Below are 15139 nucleotides of genomic sequence, written 5' to 3'. Positions count from 1 at the left end.
ATTCCCAACTTGTAATTTGCTATATCTGGTTGTAGGAAAATCAAAGGAAAAGCAAGCCCTCAGAGGCGGCTTCTGTAGCAGAGTAATGTGGAGCATTTTCTGTAGGCATGTGCGGTCATGGTACAGGATGTGTCTTGAGTTCGCGCCTTTTTTTTTTCCTTCGGGAGAACATCTGCCTTTCCCTCCTTCATCTGTCTGCGGAATCAGGCCCCTGCTTGTGCAGAGCCCGGCAGAGGTCCACGAGCAAGAGCGAGTCCCCGAGGCAGGAGGTTGTAGCAGTGCAGCTTGCCTGCCAGCTGGTAAAACAGCCTGCAGAAATTGGGAACACCTCAGTGATTCACACATCCTCGCAGCAGCTCCTGCCAGCGGAGTCGCTGGAGAGGCCCCAGCAGAGGCAGAGGTGGATTCCACCCTATCTATACATATAAGGCCACAGTGAGTCCCCAGATTTTGTGCAGAGATTACAGGAATTTTTTAAATGACCTATGAGCAAAATTTGTTCTGGACAAAAAAAAAAAAAAAAGAGTCTTTTTCAGTTTAACCAACAGGGAGGATGGAAATAGGACTAGTGCCACCCTCTCTGTGGGGTGCATCTTCCCCAGTCTTCCTTGCTTTTGTAAGTTGTAGACACCTTCTGCTTTTCTGACAGAAGTCTTCAAAATATGTGATTTGTACCACATGAGCCAAGACCAGGGATCCCAGAAGCCATAAATATAGGAGGCCTCTCAGCAGTGTAAATCATGAGCAATATTATGGGGAGCCTGTAAATGCCAAAGCAAACCTGGTGATCATTCACAGGATACTGGTGGTGAAAGCATCAGTTACAGTATAATTTAAATTATTTTAAGTATTTCCCTCAAATATATTAGCTTGTATTTGTTGCTTCTTCCACTTCCACAAGAAATTAAAAAAAAAAAAAAGCTCAGGTTGTGGTTAAGCTAAAACCAGGGCTGTGAAACCTGGGGCAGCGAGCTGTGCCAAGCAATGCTGCTCTAGAAGTCATAAGAAAGACACTTTTTTTTGCTCAGGGAAGCAGACAAGTTTTCCTCAGCTGCATGAATAGCAGGGAGAGGTGTAGCCTGCCATTGGGTGGGAAAGAAGCCGTGACTGGGCTTCCTTGCAGCTTGCGGGACAGTAAATGATGAAGAGGGTAACAGGAGGAAATGTTACGGGCCTGGCTGGCTGGCGCGATAGGAAGAGAACACCTTTCTCCTACTGTGGGCCTCCCTGCAAGAGAAGAGTTTCAGATTGAAATTGCTCCTAATTTAAGGAATATATTCAATGTGTGGCTTACTGTCCCTTGTTAACATGACCAGAAGCAAAATTGTTCTCTGTAGTTTCTCATTCAGCAACCATTTCTAAACAGCCCAAGGCCCATTAACATAATGCTTTCCCTTAATTATCTTTCCACTAGTTTTCATTTTAGCTGAGAGTGTTACTTTTCAGTTAAGTTTCAATGAGTTTTGCAAGAACTAAAATTTTACTCATTTTTTCTTTAGTGACTATCCATCACAAATCCACCTAACATCTGACATTGATGCCAAAGTGAAGAAGAAAAAAACAACAGCTAGAAGTTGGTGTGAGAAAAGAAAGAAAAAATGTGAAGTATCTCTGTGAAAAGCCACATAGGAAAGGGATATAAGTGGTGTAAAGAGAAGCTAAAGGGATGCAGGAGGGAGCAGCTGGGAAACAAAAGCCGAGAGGCTGCTGGAGCACAAGAAGCTGTGGGCGGCTCGGCTGGGAGGAAGGGGAAGCGGGAGCAGAAATGGGAGCCGGGAGATTATGTTTGGTCTTTAAGCAGAGGGTGAAGAGTTTAAAGTGAGGAGTTAAGAGACAGGAAGGAAGCCAGTGAAGGCAAATAAAGAGTGGAGGGCGATATAGTTTATGTAGTGAGAAAAAGATTACTCGAGCTGTAGCGTTGGGCATCATGTGCTGCTGGACCACATAATGTATAATCAGCTTGAAGCGGCCGTCATGATTCTTCAGGAGACAACCTAGAAAAGAATACTGTGGCTTAATTTGAATTCATTTTTAACTCAGAGTCTCTCCATATAAAGGATGAGTATTGTGTTGCGCCGAGCGCTACGTGGAGTGCGTTGTGTTTTGTGCATTATCATTGATTCTAAATGCCTTTTGTGTTTTGGGGCTCTGAAAACAAAGGTCAAGTACTAGCAAATTCTGTTTTCTGTGAGAGATTTAATTAAATCCTAAGGACAAAGGCAGAGTACTAGAAAGAGCTACTGAGTGTGAAAGATGTGAAAATTTGCATTACCATTTCTCAATATCAGTTTGTACATAGCTTTGTAATTTGTTTTTTTGTTGAGCAATGACAGGAAAGTAAACATTTAAAAAATGAAGATAAATGTACAGATGTTATTTTCTGCATGTAAAGTAATTGCCCAATACCAGCTTGGAAAGAGATGCTAGGAAACAGAGTGAGGTAGCACACAGAGTAGGATGGAACAATTTTTGAATACAGTTTTGATCCCGGTAATTTAGCGAGTGTAAGTTGTAAGGCTAGAAGTTAACTGGAGTGTCTAAGATTTTTTAATTCTTTATGGAAAATGGCAGCAAACTGGAGGGTTTCAGTAATTAATAGCACATTGCTAATCACAACATTCTTATGAATAATCTGAGTAAATTGCTCAGTTAACTGTGCTGTGGAAGGCTCAGGAGTCCCTGAGTGGAAAATATTTTTCACTTGTTCAATATTGTCTCAATAAGGTCTTGAGATAATTGTATCAGCCTACTATGCTTTAGAGCATTTGAATTTTGCCATACCAACACATTTTCTTCTTGTTTAAATAACAAAAAAAAATGTAAAAACATATTAAGAAAAGCCAAGTTACTGAAACTGAATGCCATTAATTCACAAACAGGTGGAAGCGAAGAGATATCACATGGCTGCTCCACTTCAGCACACGCTGATCCTTCCACTTAGCAGGCGATAAGGAAGGAATTCTTGCTCAGCTGGTGATAAGGCAGTGTGGATCTGCCTCTGAAGCAAAGAGGATCACTTTATAAATCTAGCCATGCTGGTGTATGAAATTGGGAAGATAGAGAGGATGAAGTCATATGTCTATGGGAGTAAGAAACCATCCAGTTTACCCGCTGTTTTGAAACTATGTATGAGTAATGCGTCTCCGTCTCTCGGTGTAGGATTTAATGTACAGGAAAAGTCTTGTGGATGGTGGGTCTAAAACCAGATAAATCAGAACATCGCACAAGCAAGGAAAGGCTGAGAACCTGGAGGTGCGAAGTGGACCATGTTCCAGTGCCCTGAGTCGCCCTGGAGAATTACCATTCCAGAGCACAGCCTCAAACTCTCTGCAGATGTAAGGCGGGGGATGTACTTCACAGGGAGGCAGACCCTGTGGCAGCCAAACCAGCACGTAGGGCTTTGGGGGTCACAATGAACCCATTACATTTTACCTGGAAGCTAATAAACAGCCAGTGCAGATCTGTTAGCCCCTCTCTGTTCCTCTAAGGCGTTCTCTCTAACAAATAAGCTGTTGTGCTGTGCCAGAGTGGTCTTCTCCCACGTTTCCCGCACGGCTCCACATCTCTGCGCAGAGAGAGGCGGCTTGCAGACATCCACACTGGCAGACATGACTCATTTTGGGGAGTCTGCATATGGAGTTTCGCAATAGTCTGATCAGGACATGACAAAGACAGGAACAAAGTCTGTGCTCAGAAGTACAAGGCACCCCACCACGTTCACACAGACGCTATAAAGATGACTGCTGTGAAATGATCTGCTGGCTGCTGGGGATGGAAGGATTAAAATCTCCACCCAGCTGAGAAGAACAGCGGCTAGTAGCTGATCATCTCCCCCACTGCATAAGACCAACATTTCTTTCTTCATTTTCCCACGGTGTGGTGTTACCTCCAGCACATTGCAGACAGCACTCCCTCAGACTCGGTCCAGTCTCAAAGAGCCCAAATGAAACACTGGATTGCGTGGCTGATGTCAAATGAAAGCGAGGGGACTTCAAGTTGACAAGATGCAGAGCACATATCCTACTGGTAGAAGGTGCTCTGGATGCAGGTTTGCAAAACTGATTTAAAGACAGTTGCAGTTACTGCTGTCTGAATGATAAGACTGTGATTTTTCAGTACCTTTTAGGAATGAGTCAGGAAGGAAATAGTACAGCTAACCCAAATAATCATGTGGTCATCAAATAGTAGAAATATTGGCCACAAGACATTCTTGCCATATTTACTCACAATGCAGATAACATCAGTGACCACTGACTGTTATGATTGCATAATTTTTTATAATTGGATGGATTTCTATTTGCAATTCCTATATGCAAATTACTGAAACTACAAGTACCATATCCAAACTATTACAGAGTCCAGGTGTGTTTCAGTGAAAAAAGTCTTGTGTTCATCCAATTTGAAGTAGTTCCCAGGACTCCTCTGCGGCGGCTGTGCCATCATGTTATACGCATAGGAAGGTAACAGCATTATGCTGCCTGTGCCGTAAAATGCCCACAGCAATTCAGACCACATCCATACCGCACTCGGCAGATGTGATGGTGTAATCCAAGCTGTCTGAAGCTTGGATTACGCACGCTTCTGCACGAAGCTGCAGCAACACGGGCTTCAGGGCCTGGGCAAGTAACACGATGGTTAGTGCAGGCTGATCTTAGTGCTGTGGGGACCTCATCTAGCTTGCTAGAAACTAACCTGGGTACATCTGGAGGTGCAGAGTTGTATATCCCTTTTCTGCAGGTACATTTGCAGGCAAAAGGACAAACTTCTGGTCTTATGACCTGGGGCTAGCAGGCAGCTCAGGTTTGGGGTAAGAGGATGCAACCGCTGTGTCTTCAGCCAGCTGGATTATGTCACCACATCTGCCAGCACAGTGCAGACGTGGTCTGAGTTACTGTGGGCATTTTACAGCATAGGCAGTATAATGTTGCTACTTTCATAGGAGTATAAAACGATGGCATGGCCACCGCAAAGGAGTGCTGGAAATGACATAAAATTAGGTAAACAAGAGACATTTTCATTAAAGTAAACCCAAACTCCATAATAATTTGAACATAGTACTTGTAGCTTCAATAATTTGTTTAAAAGCATTTACCCTAGTTCTGAATTATTCTTACTCCATAGTTTCACCAATGTTTGGCACACAAAGAGGAGCAAGTAATTGCAGAGGTGTAATAATGCAAACTTACTTACAAACACTGCTTTTGCATCTGCATTTTCACAGCTATGTTTCAATTTTATGAGACTCTTGAGGGACAGCTTTGCTTGCCACACTACCTTTTGTTTCTATGGTAAAGGTGCTAGAACATCATCCAAAAGCAATTTTGCAAGTGTTCAAATGGCCACGGGCCATTAATAAGTCAATCACCTTGTACTCTTTTTTAATCCAGTGCTTTACAGAGCAGCCTCATCTATTCTTATGGTGCACTATGATACATTAGGAGGGTCATTACACATCTACTGTGAAGTAAAGGGTAAACATGAATTTTCAGGAGATTTGCAGCACAAGGTTTGGACAGGGGATTTTAAATGTAATTCTGCCCTTTAAAAAAAAATTCTCTCTGACACAGTCACTCCAAAAAGGAGAAGAGATTACAGATGAAATGTAAGACACACAAAACCAAGACCATATAAATATTTTAAGAGTTCTTACAAGCAATTGTTTTATTTCTATTTGTTTCCTCCATATTTCCAAGCTCATAATAATGCCTTTTATCCTCACATTCATCCACCTCACATGCTGAACGCACAGTTACACCTACAGGGAAATCCCACAATTCGTCATCAGGTCTAGTAACACCCCTAACAGCTTGCTGTGGATTTTGCATTATGCACAGACTGTGCTGGGTTTGCAGGGCTGGATTCTCTGCTGGGCTGAAATCTATGCTGTAGAAAGATTTTTCTACACTGTGAGCTACTCCGGAGGCTCTCTTCACCTTTGCCAGGCACCAGTGCTTGCTCAGAGTCAGTTTAGGGCGATCCTGCCATTCTCTGGTCCCAGTGGATGGGCTACATTTGACTCTGTGGACAAGTAGGCCAAGTTGGCTCATTTTTTCCCTCTGCCTAAAATCTCGCCATTGAGAAGGTATTACTTTGGGTCTAACACACTTTTGAAATGGATCTCAGCAAGAGGCCCATTCCTGGGCTTTAATTTTTTTCCTTTGTCAGATTATTTTTGCTCTCATCAAATTAGGAGCCTATGGGCCCGCTTCTCTATGTTGAACCAGTTCAAGGCAGCACCACTGACTTGAAGTAATCAGCATAATAATGGGGTAAAACACATAGAAAATTGCCACCTTCCAAGTATGAAGAGTTGAATTACCCAACAGACCCACATAGCATTTTGCAACAAGAAGTAGGAAGTTTAGCGTCTTTTATCTTTGAGGAGGGGAGGGAGAGAAGAATAAAGAGATTAACCCTTTGATTCTAGGCCTGAGAAGGAGCTTGCTCAAACTTTCATACACGTCGTTTTCTGCCTGTGATCACACCTATAAAGCTTCCATTTGCTGGTTTTGGGTTGTTACGGCTGAATGAAAACAGAATTATAAGAAAAATCAATTTTAAATCCTCTCTGTCCTCTAAAACTAGACTCTCTCAAAGCTTACAGCTATGCTCTAAGAGTAGTAGAGTTCTGCAAACATAACAACAGTGGTACTGCTGGTGTAAAATAACTTAGTCAATTGTCTAGTGGCATGAAATTAATAGAAGAATTTGAAAATACCCTGAGTGTGAACAAAATCAATAATTCAGCTTTTGTGATTTAGTTATTAAAAGCCACCAAAAATGCTTAAATTGACTCATTTATAAGTCCTGTGGTTACAATGATTTTGAATTCTTTGTTGGTAACTAAACATTTTAAATTTTTCTTTTTAATATCTGGAAGATAGTCATATGAAACGCATGAGTTTTCAAAAAATGCATATTTAGTGCCATTTCAGTGCCTTAAATTTACGACACAAGCGACACAGAATCCCATGAAGCTTCATGATACAAAAGAAGTCGTCTAGAACTTGTGTTGCAAAGCTTTACGCTGTGTCAAGAACTGCAACTTCCGCTGTTCTGCCCAGAGAAGGATCATGCAAAGCCCACTCCGTTTATTCCGGCAAAGCTATGAAATGTGTCACTTAGAAGTTAATTATCTCTTGAAGTCTGAAACTGTTAAATATTTCCCAGGCCCAAGATAAAAACACGGCTTTTTATGGATTTGACATAGTCTTCAGCAGAGCAAAGCATTTACAGGGGGTGTAGATATTTAGGACAACATACATAAAACCAAAGCCAGGAGAATCAAAGCTAGGTTACTTTTAAACTCAGCCCAGTTTACTTTTAACTTTTGTCTTCAGAAGAACAACTATTTGAGCAAGGACTGCAAAACTAATCCAACCATAGGAAATGTGATATGTGTATGTGGGGGAAGTAGCAGTAAGGTGGGGTGGGAGAAATTTGTTCCGGGAGAGAGCGCTTAGGGTTAAGAACTAGAGAAATAAGAAGAAAAAGTCTCACTCTTGTAGGTGATTCATAGCTAACAAATTAATAGCAGAGCAGAAAGTTAGATTCCTGATAGCTTGATCTGCAAAGAGGTCTATTAATGATGGTAATCACTCTACTTACAATGGCAATAAAAAGACACAGATAATACATATGTTTTATACTCTGATAGATGTTACCATCAGGATAGATGTTACCATGGTAACATCTCCTGCTTTGATATACTGCTAACTTTCTAAAACATTAATTTTTCAGGCTAATTTTTTTCCATGGTTTTTCTTCAACTTAGAGTTGAGTTTGTTTGGGTTTTTGAAGATTTCAAGCAAGAAGTACTTGGGCCATTTTTAAGCTCTGGGATAGTGAAAATAAAAAGCTTTTTCCCAGGGTAAAAGAAGAATTTCTGGCATCTTAACGTTTTCTGTACCCACCAAGTGGCTTCAGTGGGAAAATAGTATTTGCCATGGAAATTGTCCTTACTGAGGTATGAAGCTTTCAGCATTCCAGTGGAATTTTGTTTTGATTTGATTTCAACTCACTTTGTGAGCTTTTGCCGTACATTGGTCACAGGGTTTTTTTTCTGCACTTTTAAAGCACAAAAGCAAAGGGAGCCTACACAGTATATGCAATCGCGGTTGATATTGACCTGAGCCATACGGTAACCAGATATTTATCCTGCGGATTGCTATCTATCTCTGGGCTCACAGCTCCCCTCCTTTCCAGATACAGCAAAAGTTACTTTGGGAGTGGCCATACTGCACTGTTTATACAACTATGGCCTTGTCTGCTGGCAGCAAACCCATCTGTGTTTGCACTGGAGCAGACAATCCTGTCCAGTTTACTTCCTCCCTTGCAACAATTTATTTTCAGACCCAACCCTCTCCATGAAACTGGGCCATTGCAAAAGTTCCAAAAGGTGATTATTTTGCCTATTTCTAGCTCATTCAAGAAAAAGAAACAATGATCCGAGTATCCCATTTCTTATTCATCACTCATCAGTGGGAGCGGTTTCTCCCCAGGGTTTCAGCGCTGGATGCAAAAGAAAAAAGTATGACAGTGCCTGAAAATGCACTGCGCTCTAAGAAGAAACAGAAACTGCTGTTTGTCAAGAAGCTGAGATACACTGGAATATGCAAGGTCATGTGCCAGGAGCCTCACATCTTTATTAAAGCTAGTAACAAGCAGGAAAAACATATGTATATGTTGCACTGTTTCAGCATGTAGAGATGTTTGAAAGATACTTTTGTTGAGTATATCCATGATTTTATTTTGATCAATTCTATCCAAATTTGTCTTTTCTTGCTAGCAATTATTTATTGCCTAGGTAATTTCTATTTTATTCTACTTCTATTCTATTCTGGTTCCTACATTTTGCCTCATCCAGAAAGAACCAAGATGCCTTTTTCTCAGTGTACTAAACGATGAGACTAATATCTGTCACTTTTTGTTGCTTTCTCTCCCCTGTTGACAGAGCATTATAATGTGTTCACTACTCAGAGCACTTTGCAGCTCGAGCTTACAGTCTGTAATTCCTTAAGGAGTTTTTTTCAGTGCGCAGCTGAGCCTCTAAGGGAAGTGAGGGGGCTGCACTGTCTTCGACGCTGTGACTGCAGCTTTAAAGCAGCTACCTACAGCCACCAGCATTCCCCACCAGCTTTTGCAAGCACATCGAGATCAATGTTGGTGTCTTTGTCATTTCCTAAAGTCAGTTCAGGTATGTCTGCATGAGCAGCTACCATTCCTTGCCTGAAGTAGGGAGCTCCTGCAAAAGGCCTTTCTGTTGCACAGATGAGCTTTAGCAGTCGTAAAATGTTTTGCCCAATGACTGGATTTGTTGACTACAGTCTTCATCTCAGAGCTTTGAATACTGGCCTGCACTATGAAGTGTCTGGAACACTAGATGTGAGGCAAACCTGAGCCAGTTTTGTACGTCAAACAAGGAAAGAGGGTGGTGGACCAAAGGCAGGCTTAACGTAATGTGACTGAACGGCTGTAGGTTTCATGTTGACTAAACAGGAAGTTGAATGTGAAGGTAGATCACGCATTACTAACTTGGCCTAATATGGTGAACAGGATATGGTCTCATTTCTGCCTTGTGTAACTCTTCTGAAGTCAGTAGTCACATCAGGAACTCGCGTAACCTACCCTTTTCTCTCGTTCTGAGAGTGTGTGCCTTTGAAAGATCCACACTCAGTGACCTAAGAAATCTATACGGCCTTTGACTTTATTACGAGCTCTTTCATTTAATTTTTCTTAGCTTTTTCATGAGAGGATGGGGGTAATAGTACCTGCTCAGAGAGGGCCCAGCTAATACTTGTCAAGTATTCCACTGCTCTTATGTTCTCGCCATTTGCTAATTTCCCGAAATGGGCACTACTGAAACCTGTTGTGATGCACAGTTATTACTCTCATGCATAAGAATGCTATTTACACAATACACACTATTACATATACTTTCTATAAGTCTGGTATAATGTTTTAGAGGAAGCCAATGTAGTAATTCCGTAGCTCACTGTTTTCCTGTATTTAATAGGAAATTGGAATCCCTGCCAAACAATCAGCTCTTAAGTTAGTGTCAGTTTGTCATATTTGTATCACACTAAAAGCAAGAGCATTTAAATAGCTTATAAAATAGGCCAGACGACATGGATATGAGGACTATGATTCCTGTTTTATTAAGGATTATCAGTTTACTTGTTTACTAAGCATGAACATGAACTTACATGGAGACACTTTCAAGAATTAGAGACTATAAGCTTTTGAAGAGAGAAAAAATTATCTTTCAGGCTTGCATGCTCAATCAGCTCAGTGTTATCAGGTCATACATATGTTGAGTAATTTCCATTTCACTCAACAAAAGCTAGCTCAACTCCAAATATGCGACACAACAAATGCAGGAAGAAGAAATAACCTATTTTTAGTTTATTTATTATCAGGGAGAAAAAACAAACTAAAACATCATGTTCAATGCACTAATTGGTTAAGCAGGACGGAACTTCATATGATTTCTACGTGGCCAGTGCTGGAAATATGCAAGTTCCTAATCACAGAGATACAAATAGTCTGACTGAAGCTCATGAAAATGAGCTTCAAGATCCAAGCACATGAATGAGCATTCACTGGGTTAGGAACTATTACATTACACTCTCGAGTTACGACGTGAGCACTCTATCACACCACTTAACCCATACCTGCTTTTGAAATTAGAATTTATTTTCCTTTTTGCTCTTTGCAGCCAAAGCCTCCCTTTTACGTTTTCTAAGTAGTGCTCAGAGTTTCCTAGACAGCTGGGTGAAGTACCTCCCACACAAATTCTCTTCTATTTGAGACAGACAGACAAGCATTTTCACTCCACCATAGCCGTGAGAAAAGCCCGGTCTGACAGAAGTGTTTGAAACACACCAAGTTTGCAGGCAGCTCCCCTGGCCACAAACACTGTAAGAGGTACTGGCGTGCACTGTTCTAGTGGCAAGATCCGTCACTAGCAAATAAATGTGTGAGTCTGGGCCTGTCTGACACTCAGCTCTCATATCTCTGTGAATTCTCCAAGTTGCCAAGCAAATGAGATGGTGCTTCTCTCCACTTACTGTGTTGAAGCTGGGCCGCTGTAAAAAAAGTGGTGCAAAGGGCAAGTGAGAGTAACACCCTTTGTGTGTACTCCACCCTTTGTCGGAGGGAGGCCTGGAGAGGATGGAAGAAGCTTTGCATTTCCAATACCACCTATACGTTTTCCCAGAGACGTTGGAAAAAACACATAAGCAGCATCTGGAGCACAGCTCAGGACTGTTGTCACTTCAGGCTTCCTCTTCCTTACTCTATTACACGCCTCATGAATTTTGCATTCTTTACAGCCAGGTGCTTCGAGTCACCCTGCTGAGGCCTGGCATCATCCCTCTGCATGTTTTAATGCTTCAACTGGGTGCCTAGGAACACTGCAACTTAGGCTCTGTATCTCTAAATGATGATTTTCATCTTCTTATATATGAAGACTGCAAGAAACATTTTCTTTGTACTTTAAGAATTACTTGCTGCATCATATATTAAATGATCCCAAGCCTACACCCTGTAGCTTGCAGAGTACACAAGATGTTCTCTTTGGACTGTGGTTGTTGAAATGGAACATCTGCATTTCCAAGAGCGACCAAACTCTCCGAATCAAAGGGCTGTGGTAACAGCCAGCACAGAATGAGTGAAAGTAAACAGAAGTGTAACATTGTTGTAGCATGTATTTTTGCTTTAACAGTACATACTTCTCCTTAGAAAACAAAAACAAAGATGCAGGCAGCGGTGGACAAGAAAAAGCAAAATGTACAATGCCATTTCTTTTTTTCTCTGAATAAAGTTAGATAGTAAGTAGTGAACATCCAAAACTGAATAGCTCAAATGCCCTAGGACTTGGCTATAGATCATTTGTTTCTTAACCGTGACTTCGAAAATAACTCATAGTGATAGTGATTCACGTTGGCTACTGCCAACTGTTCAGTGACCGGAGATGAATGACATAGCATTCTCTACATAATTTTTAGTCATCTTTTTGAAAATGCCACTGCCATTTCTGGAACTGCAGTGGAAGTCAAAGAACTGAACCAGTACAGCGGCCTCTGTCCCATATTATTTTATAACATCACTTTACTGGTTTCCTTATTTGAAGAAATGGTCCCCGCTGGAGTCTGAGAATAAGATTTAAACTAGAAACAGCAAGACACGCTGCACGGGTTACATGTTTAATGCTGTATCTCTCTATTCTTTATGAGTTAGGTGTGCTACCTTGCACATGGCTCTTGTTAGGACACAAACTGGAATGCCCTGGACTTCTGGTGTTGGGGAAGGTGGCCTCTCCTTCTCCGGGGAACACAGGATCGGCTGGAAGGGCATCTGTGGAGGGTGACTTCTCCAGCCCCCGCGCTCAAGCCGGGCCACCTAGGGCTCGCTGCAGATCTCCAAGGACAGAGGCCCCAGAAGGTCCCTGGGCACCCTGACCCGGCTGACCCTCGCAGGCACCTGTCCCCTCCCAGCAGCCAGCAGAGGCCCGCGCTGTGCAACGCCCGCCCGCCTGACGGCACAGCCGGGCCCGTCCGCGCAGTTTCCCGCGGAGGAAGGAACTGGCAGCTCTGAGGTGCCTTCAGCAGGGGCATCGTCCTCCCTCGGCACGCCGCCGCTCGCTCGGCCCGACCCCGGGAGGGAACGGCCGCTTTCCCCGCCGGGATGCCGGCCCGCCGGCTCCGCGCACAACGCCCGCCGGAACCGCCACGGGGACCGGGTGGGAGGGCACACAGAGACAACCGGTCTCCTCTCCCGGAAGGGCCCAGCCCCTCCGCCGCCGCCGCCGCCGGGCTGTCAAACCCGCCCCGCCCCCACCGGAGCGGCGGCCGTTTCGAACGCGCGCTCCCCGCCCTCCCCCGCCGGTCAGCGCGCGCGCGCGCGCCGCCCCCTCGCTCCCGCCGCCGCGCCAGCCCCTCCCGCCCTTTCCTTCCCGGGTCTCGCGGGCGCGGCGCGCGCGCGCCCCCTCCGACCGTTGAGCGGCGGCGCGGCGGGTGAAAGGGGAGAGGAGCAGCGGCGGCCGCGCGCCCCCGCCTCGCGCGCATACCTTCTGCCTTCTTCCCCTCCCAGCTCCTGCCGGAGCCGTTCCCTCCGCGCATGCGCCCTGCGCCTCCGTCCCGGCCGCTCCCCTTCACCCCCCCCCGCCCCGACTGTTCAAACAGGAAGGCGGACATGTTGGTGTCTTTCGCAGGTTTCCTCACAGCCGCCGCGGCTGGACCTTACGCTCTCCCCTCCCCTCAAGCCGCCTCCTTCCCTCCTCCCTCTCACGCTGCAACCTCGGGTCGAACCTGAAGTGGTCCAGGCTGCCGTCCCGTACGTGAGGCGGAGGAGCGGGGAGGGGGGAGCGGAGCCGGCGTTGGCAGCGGCGGGAGGCAGCGAGGAGGAGAAGAGAGGAAGAACGATGCTGCTGCCGTGGCTCCGCCGTTGAAGTGACTCGTCCCCTGCCCCTGGGGGTCACTCACAGCGGGGGCCGGGGCGGCCTGTGCGCGCCGCTGGCAGCCCTGCGCTGCCCGCCCGCCCGCAGCAGGCAGGGCGCAGCCCAGGAGAGGGGCAGCCTCTCCCCCCGGCCTGCCCCGGGCTCCCTCGCTCTGTGCCCATGGAAGGATCAACTTCACGGCGCTGAGACACGCCGCCGAGAGGATTTTCCTACGGGTTTCATTTTTCTCTCTCGTTTTTGCCTCGTTGGTGTGCCTGCAGACTTTTTTTTTTTCTTTCTTCTTTTTTTTTTTTTGTTTTCTGTCGTTGTTGCTTTTACTTCTGGTTTTCCGGGAAGAAAGCTGCGCTTCGGAACCTGGCACCGACCCGCCGCCGTTCCTGCAGGGCGAGGAGGAGGAACCGCTACGCTGGCTCCCAGGGCGGCTTCCCCGGCTGGGAAAATGAGGTTGCTGGGACGCTGGAGCCCGAGTAGAGGAGGGAGGGAGAGGAAACCTGCTGCTACGGAGTTGTGAGCAGCCCAGGAAAGTGCGTGCGTGCGTGGAGGAGGGGGGAGAAGCAACCTTGTACCCCCCCACCCCCCGCCGCAGGCTCTCCTTCGGTTTTTTCTCCGCTTGGCGAGGCAGCGTGGGGAACTTGCCTCAGAGACTTCTGTGATTGAAGGGATTTTGCAGGAAGCGCTCCTCAGCCTGGTATAGGCTGTGTGATTTCTCTTTTGTGTTCGCTTGTTCCTGTTTTTCACTTTTTCATTATTTTTAACCTTACTTTGCTCTGGAATACGGAAAACTTTTTATCTCTGGAAACATGTCGACGGGAGAAAGTTTTGAGTCTCGGTTTGAAAAAATCGACGTGACTTTAAAGGACCCCAAGTCCGAAGTGAACGTGGACTGTTTGCTGGTGAGTAGGGAGCGCCGATGGGCTCCCGGTTCCGTCTCCCCGAATTTCTTACCCTGTGGGACCGAATCTCGCACTCCTGGCTGAGTCACCACCCTGCTTAACTCCGCACTAGTGTTTTGTTTACTCAGCGTTGAGCTGAGGGTGCGTGAATGTCTCTGTGCAGGGAGGGAGGTTTTCATGCCAAGGAGGCGCCTGCCCAGCCCTGCCTCAGGCTTGTCATCTCTCTCGCTTCATGCACTTTTCTCTTCTTCGCCAACTGTCATAAGGGGCGGTGGACACTTCGTACAAAGGCGTAATTTGTAAGTGCCCGTCGTGTGTGAGCAGAAGATTGTAAATGGCTTTGATGTATCAATTCCCTCTTCAACAGCATTTTTTTTTTTTTTTTAAGAGTGAGGTCCTCTTATGTTGTGGTTAAGCATTGCAGCACTGACTTCAGTCTGTTTAGTGTAGACGTTTGCAAATGTTGACTAATGACGTGTGAAACACAGCTCTAAGATTAATATGCCCTTACAAGTGGGGAAGTAGTCATGGCAGGGGTTTAAATGCATCTTAAGCTAGGCCTGGGACAGAGGGCTGCTTGCTTATTGTTTCCCTGCTTGATCATACCTGATGTTTCAATGGATCTCTCTAGTGCTGTCAGTGTTACAACTGCACCATAGGAAAGCGAACTGTAACACCTCCTGACATAAAACCAACATAATTTGATAGCTGCTTGACAAAAGTGGGTGATATTTTAGTTCTGATTATAAAAAGTACCTCGACAAACTGTATGCCAAATCCAACCAAC

The 15139-nt window shown here is 45.0% G+C and overlaps 1 protein-coding gene across 3 annotated transcripts in view; it reads left to right on the top strand.

Moving 5' to 3' along the window:
• The first annotated feature begins 13400 nt into the window (after window positions 1-13400).
• Window positions 13401-15139, top strand: part of ROCK1 (Rho associated coiled-coil containing protein kinase 1) — a 90903-nt gene continuing 89164 nt past the window's right edge. For all 3 annotated transcript variants that reach the window (XR_015257679.1, XM_086740697.1, XM_010129313.2), the window contains exon 1: window positions 13401-14352. Coding sequence is in view for 1 of the 3 variants with exons in the window: in XM_010129313.2 (XP_010127615.1) it covers window positions 14260-14352 (93 nt within the window). In the remaining 2 variants the exon portion in view is untranslated. The remainder of the gene's footprint in view (window positions 14353-15139) is intronic.

The sequence above is a fragment of the Chlamydotis macqueenii genome, chromosome 2, assembly GCF_036417535.1.
Source record: "Chlamydotis macqueenii isolate bChlMac1 chromosome 2, bChlMac1.mat, whole genome shotgun sequence".
Taxonomy (NCBI): Eukaryota; Metazoa; Chordata; class Aves; order Otidiformes; family Otididae; genus Chlamydotis; species Chlamydotis macqueenii.
Note: the sequence above shows the minus strand (reverse complement) of the source record. Positions and strands in the feature narration are given on the sequence as shown.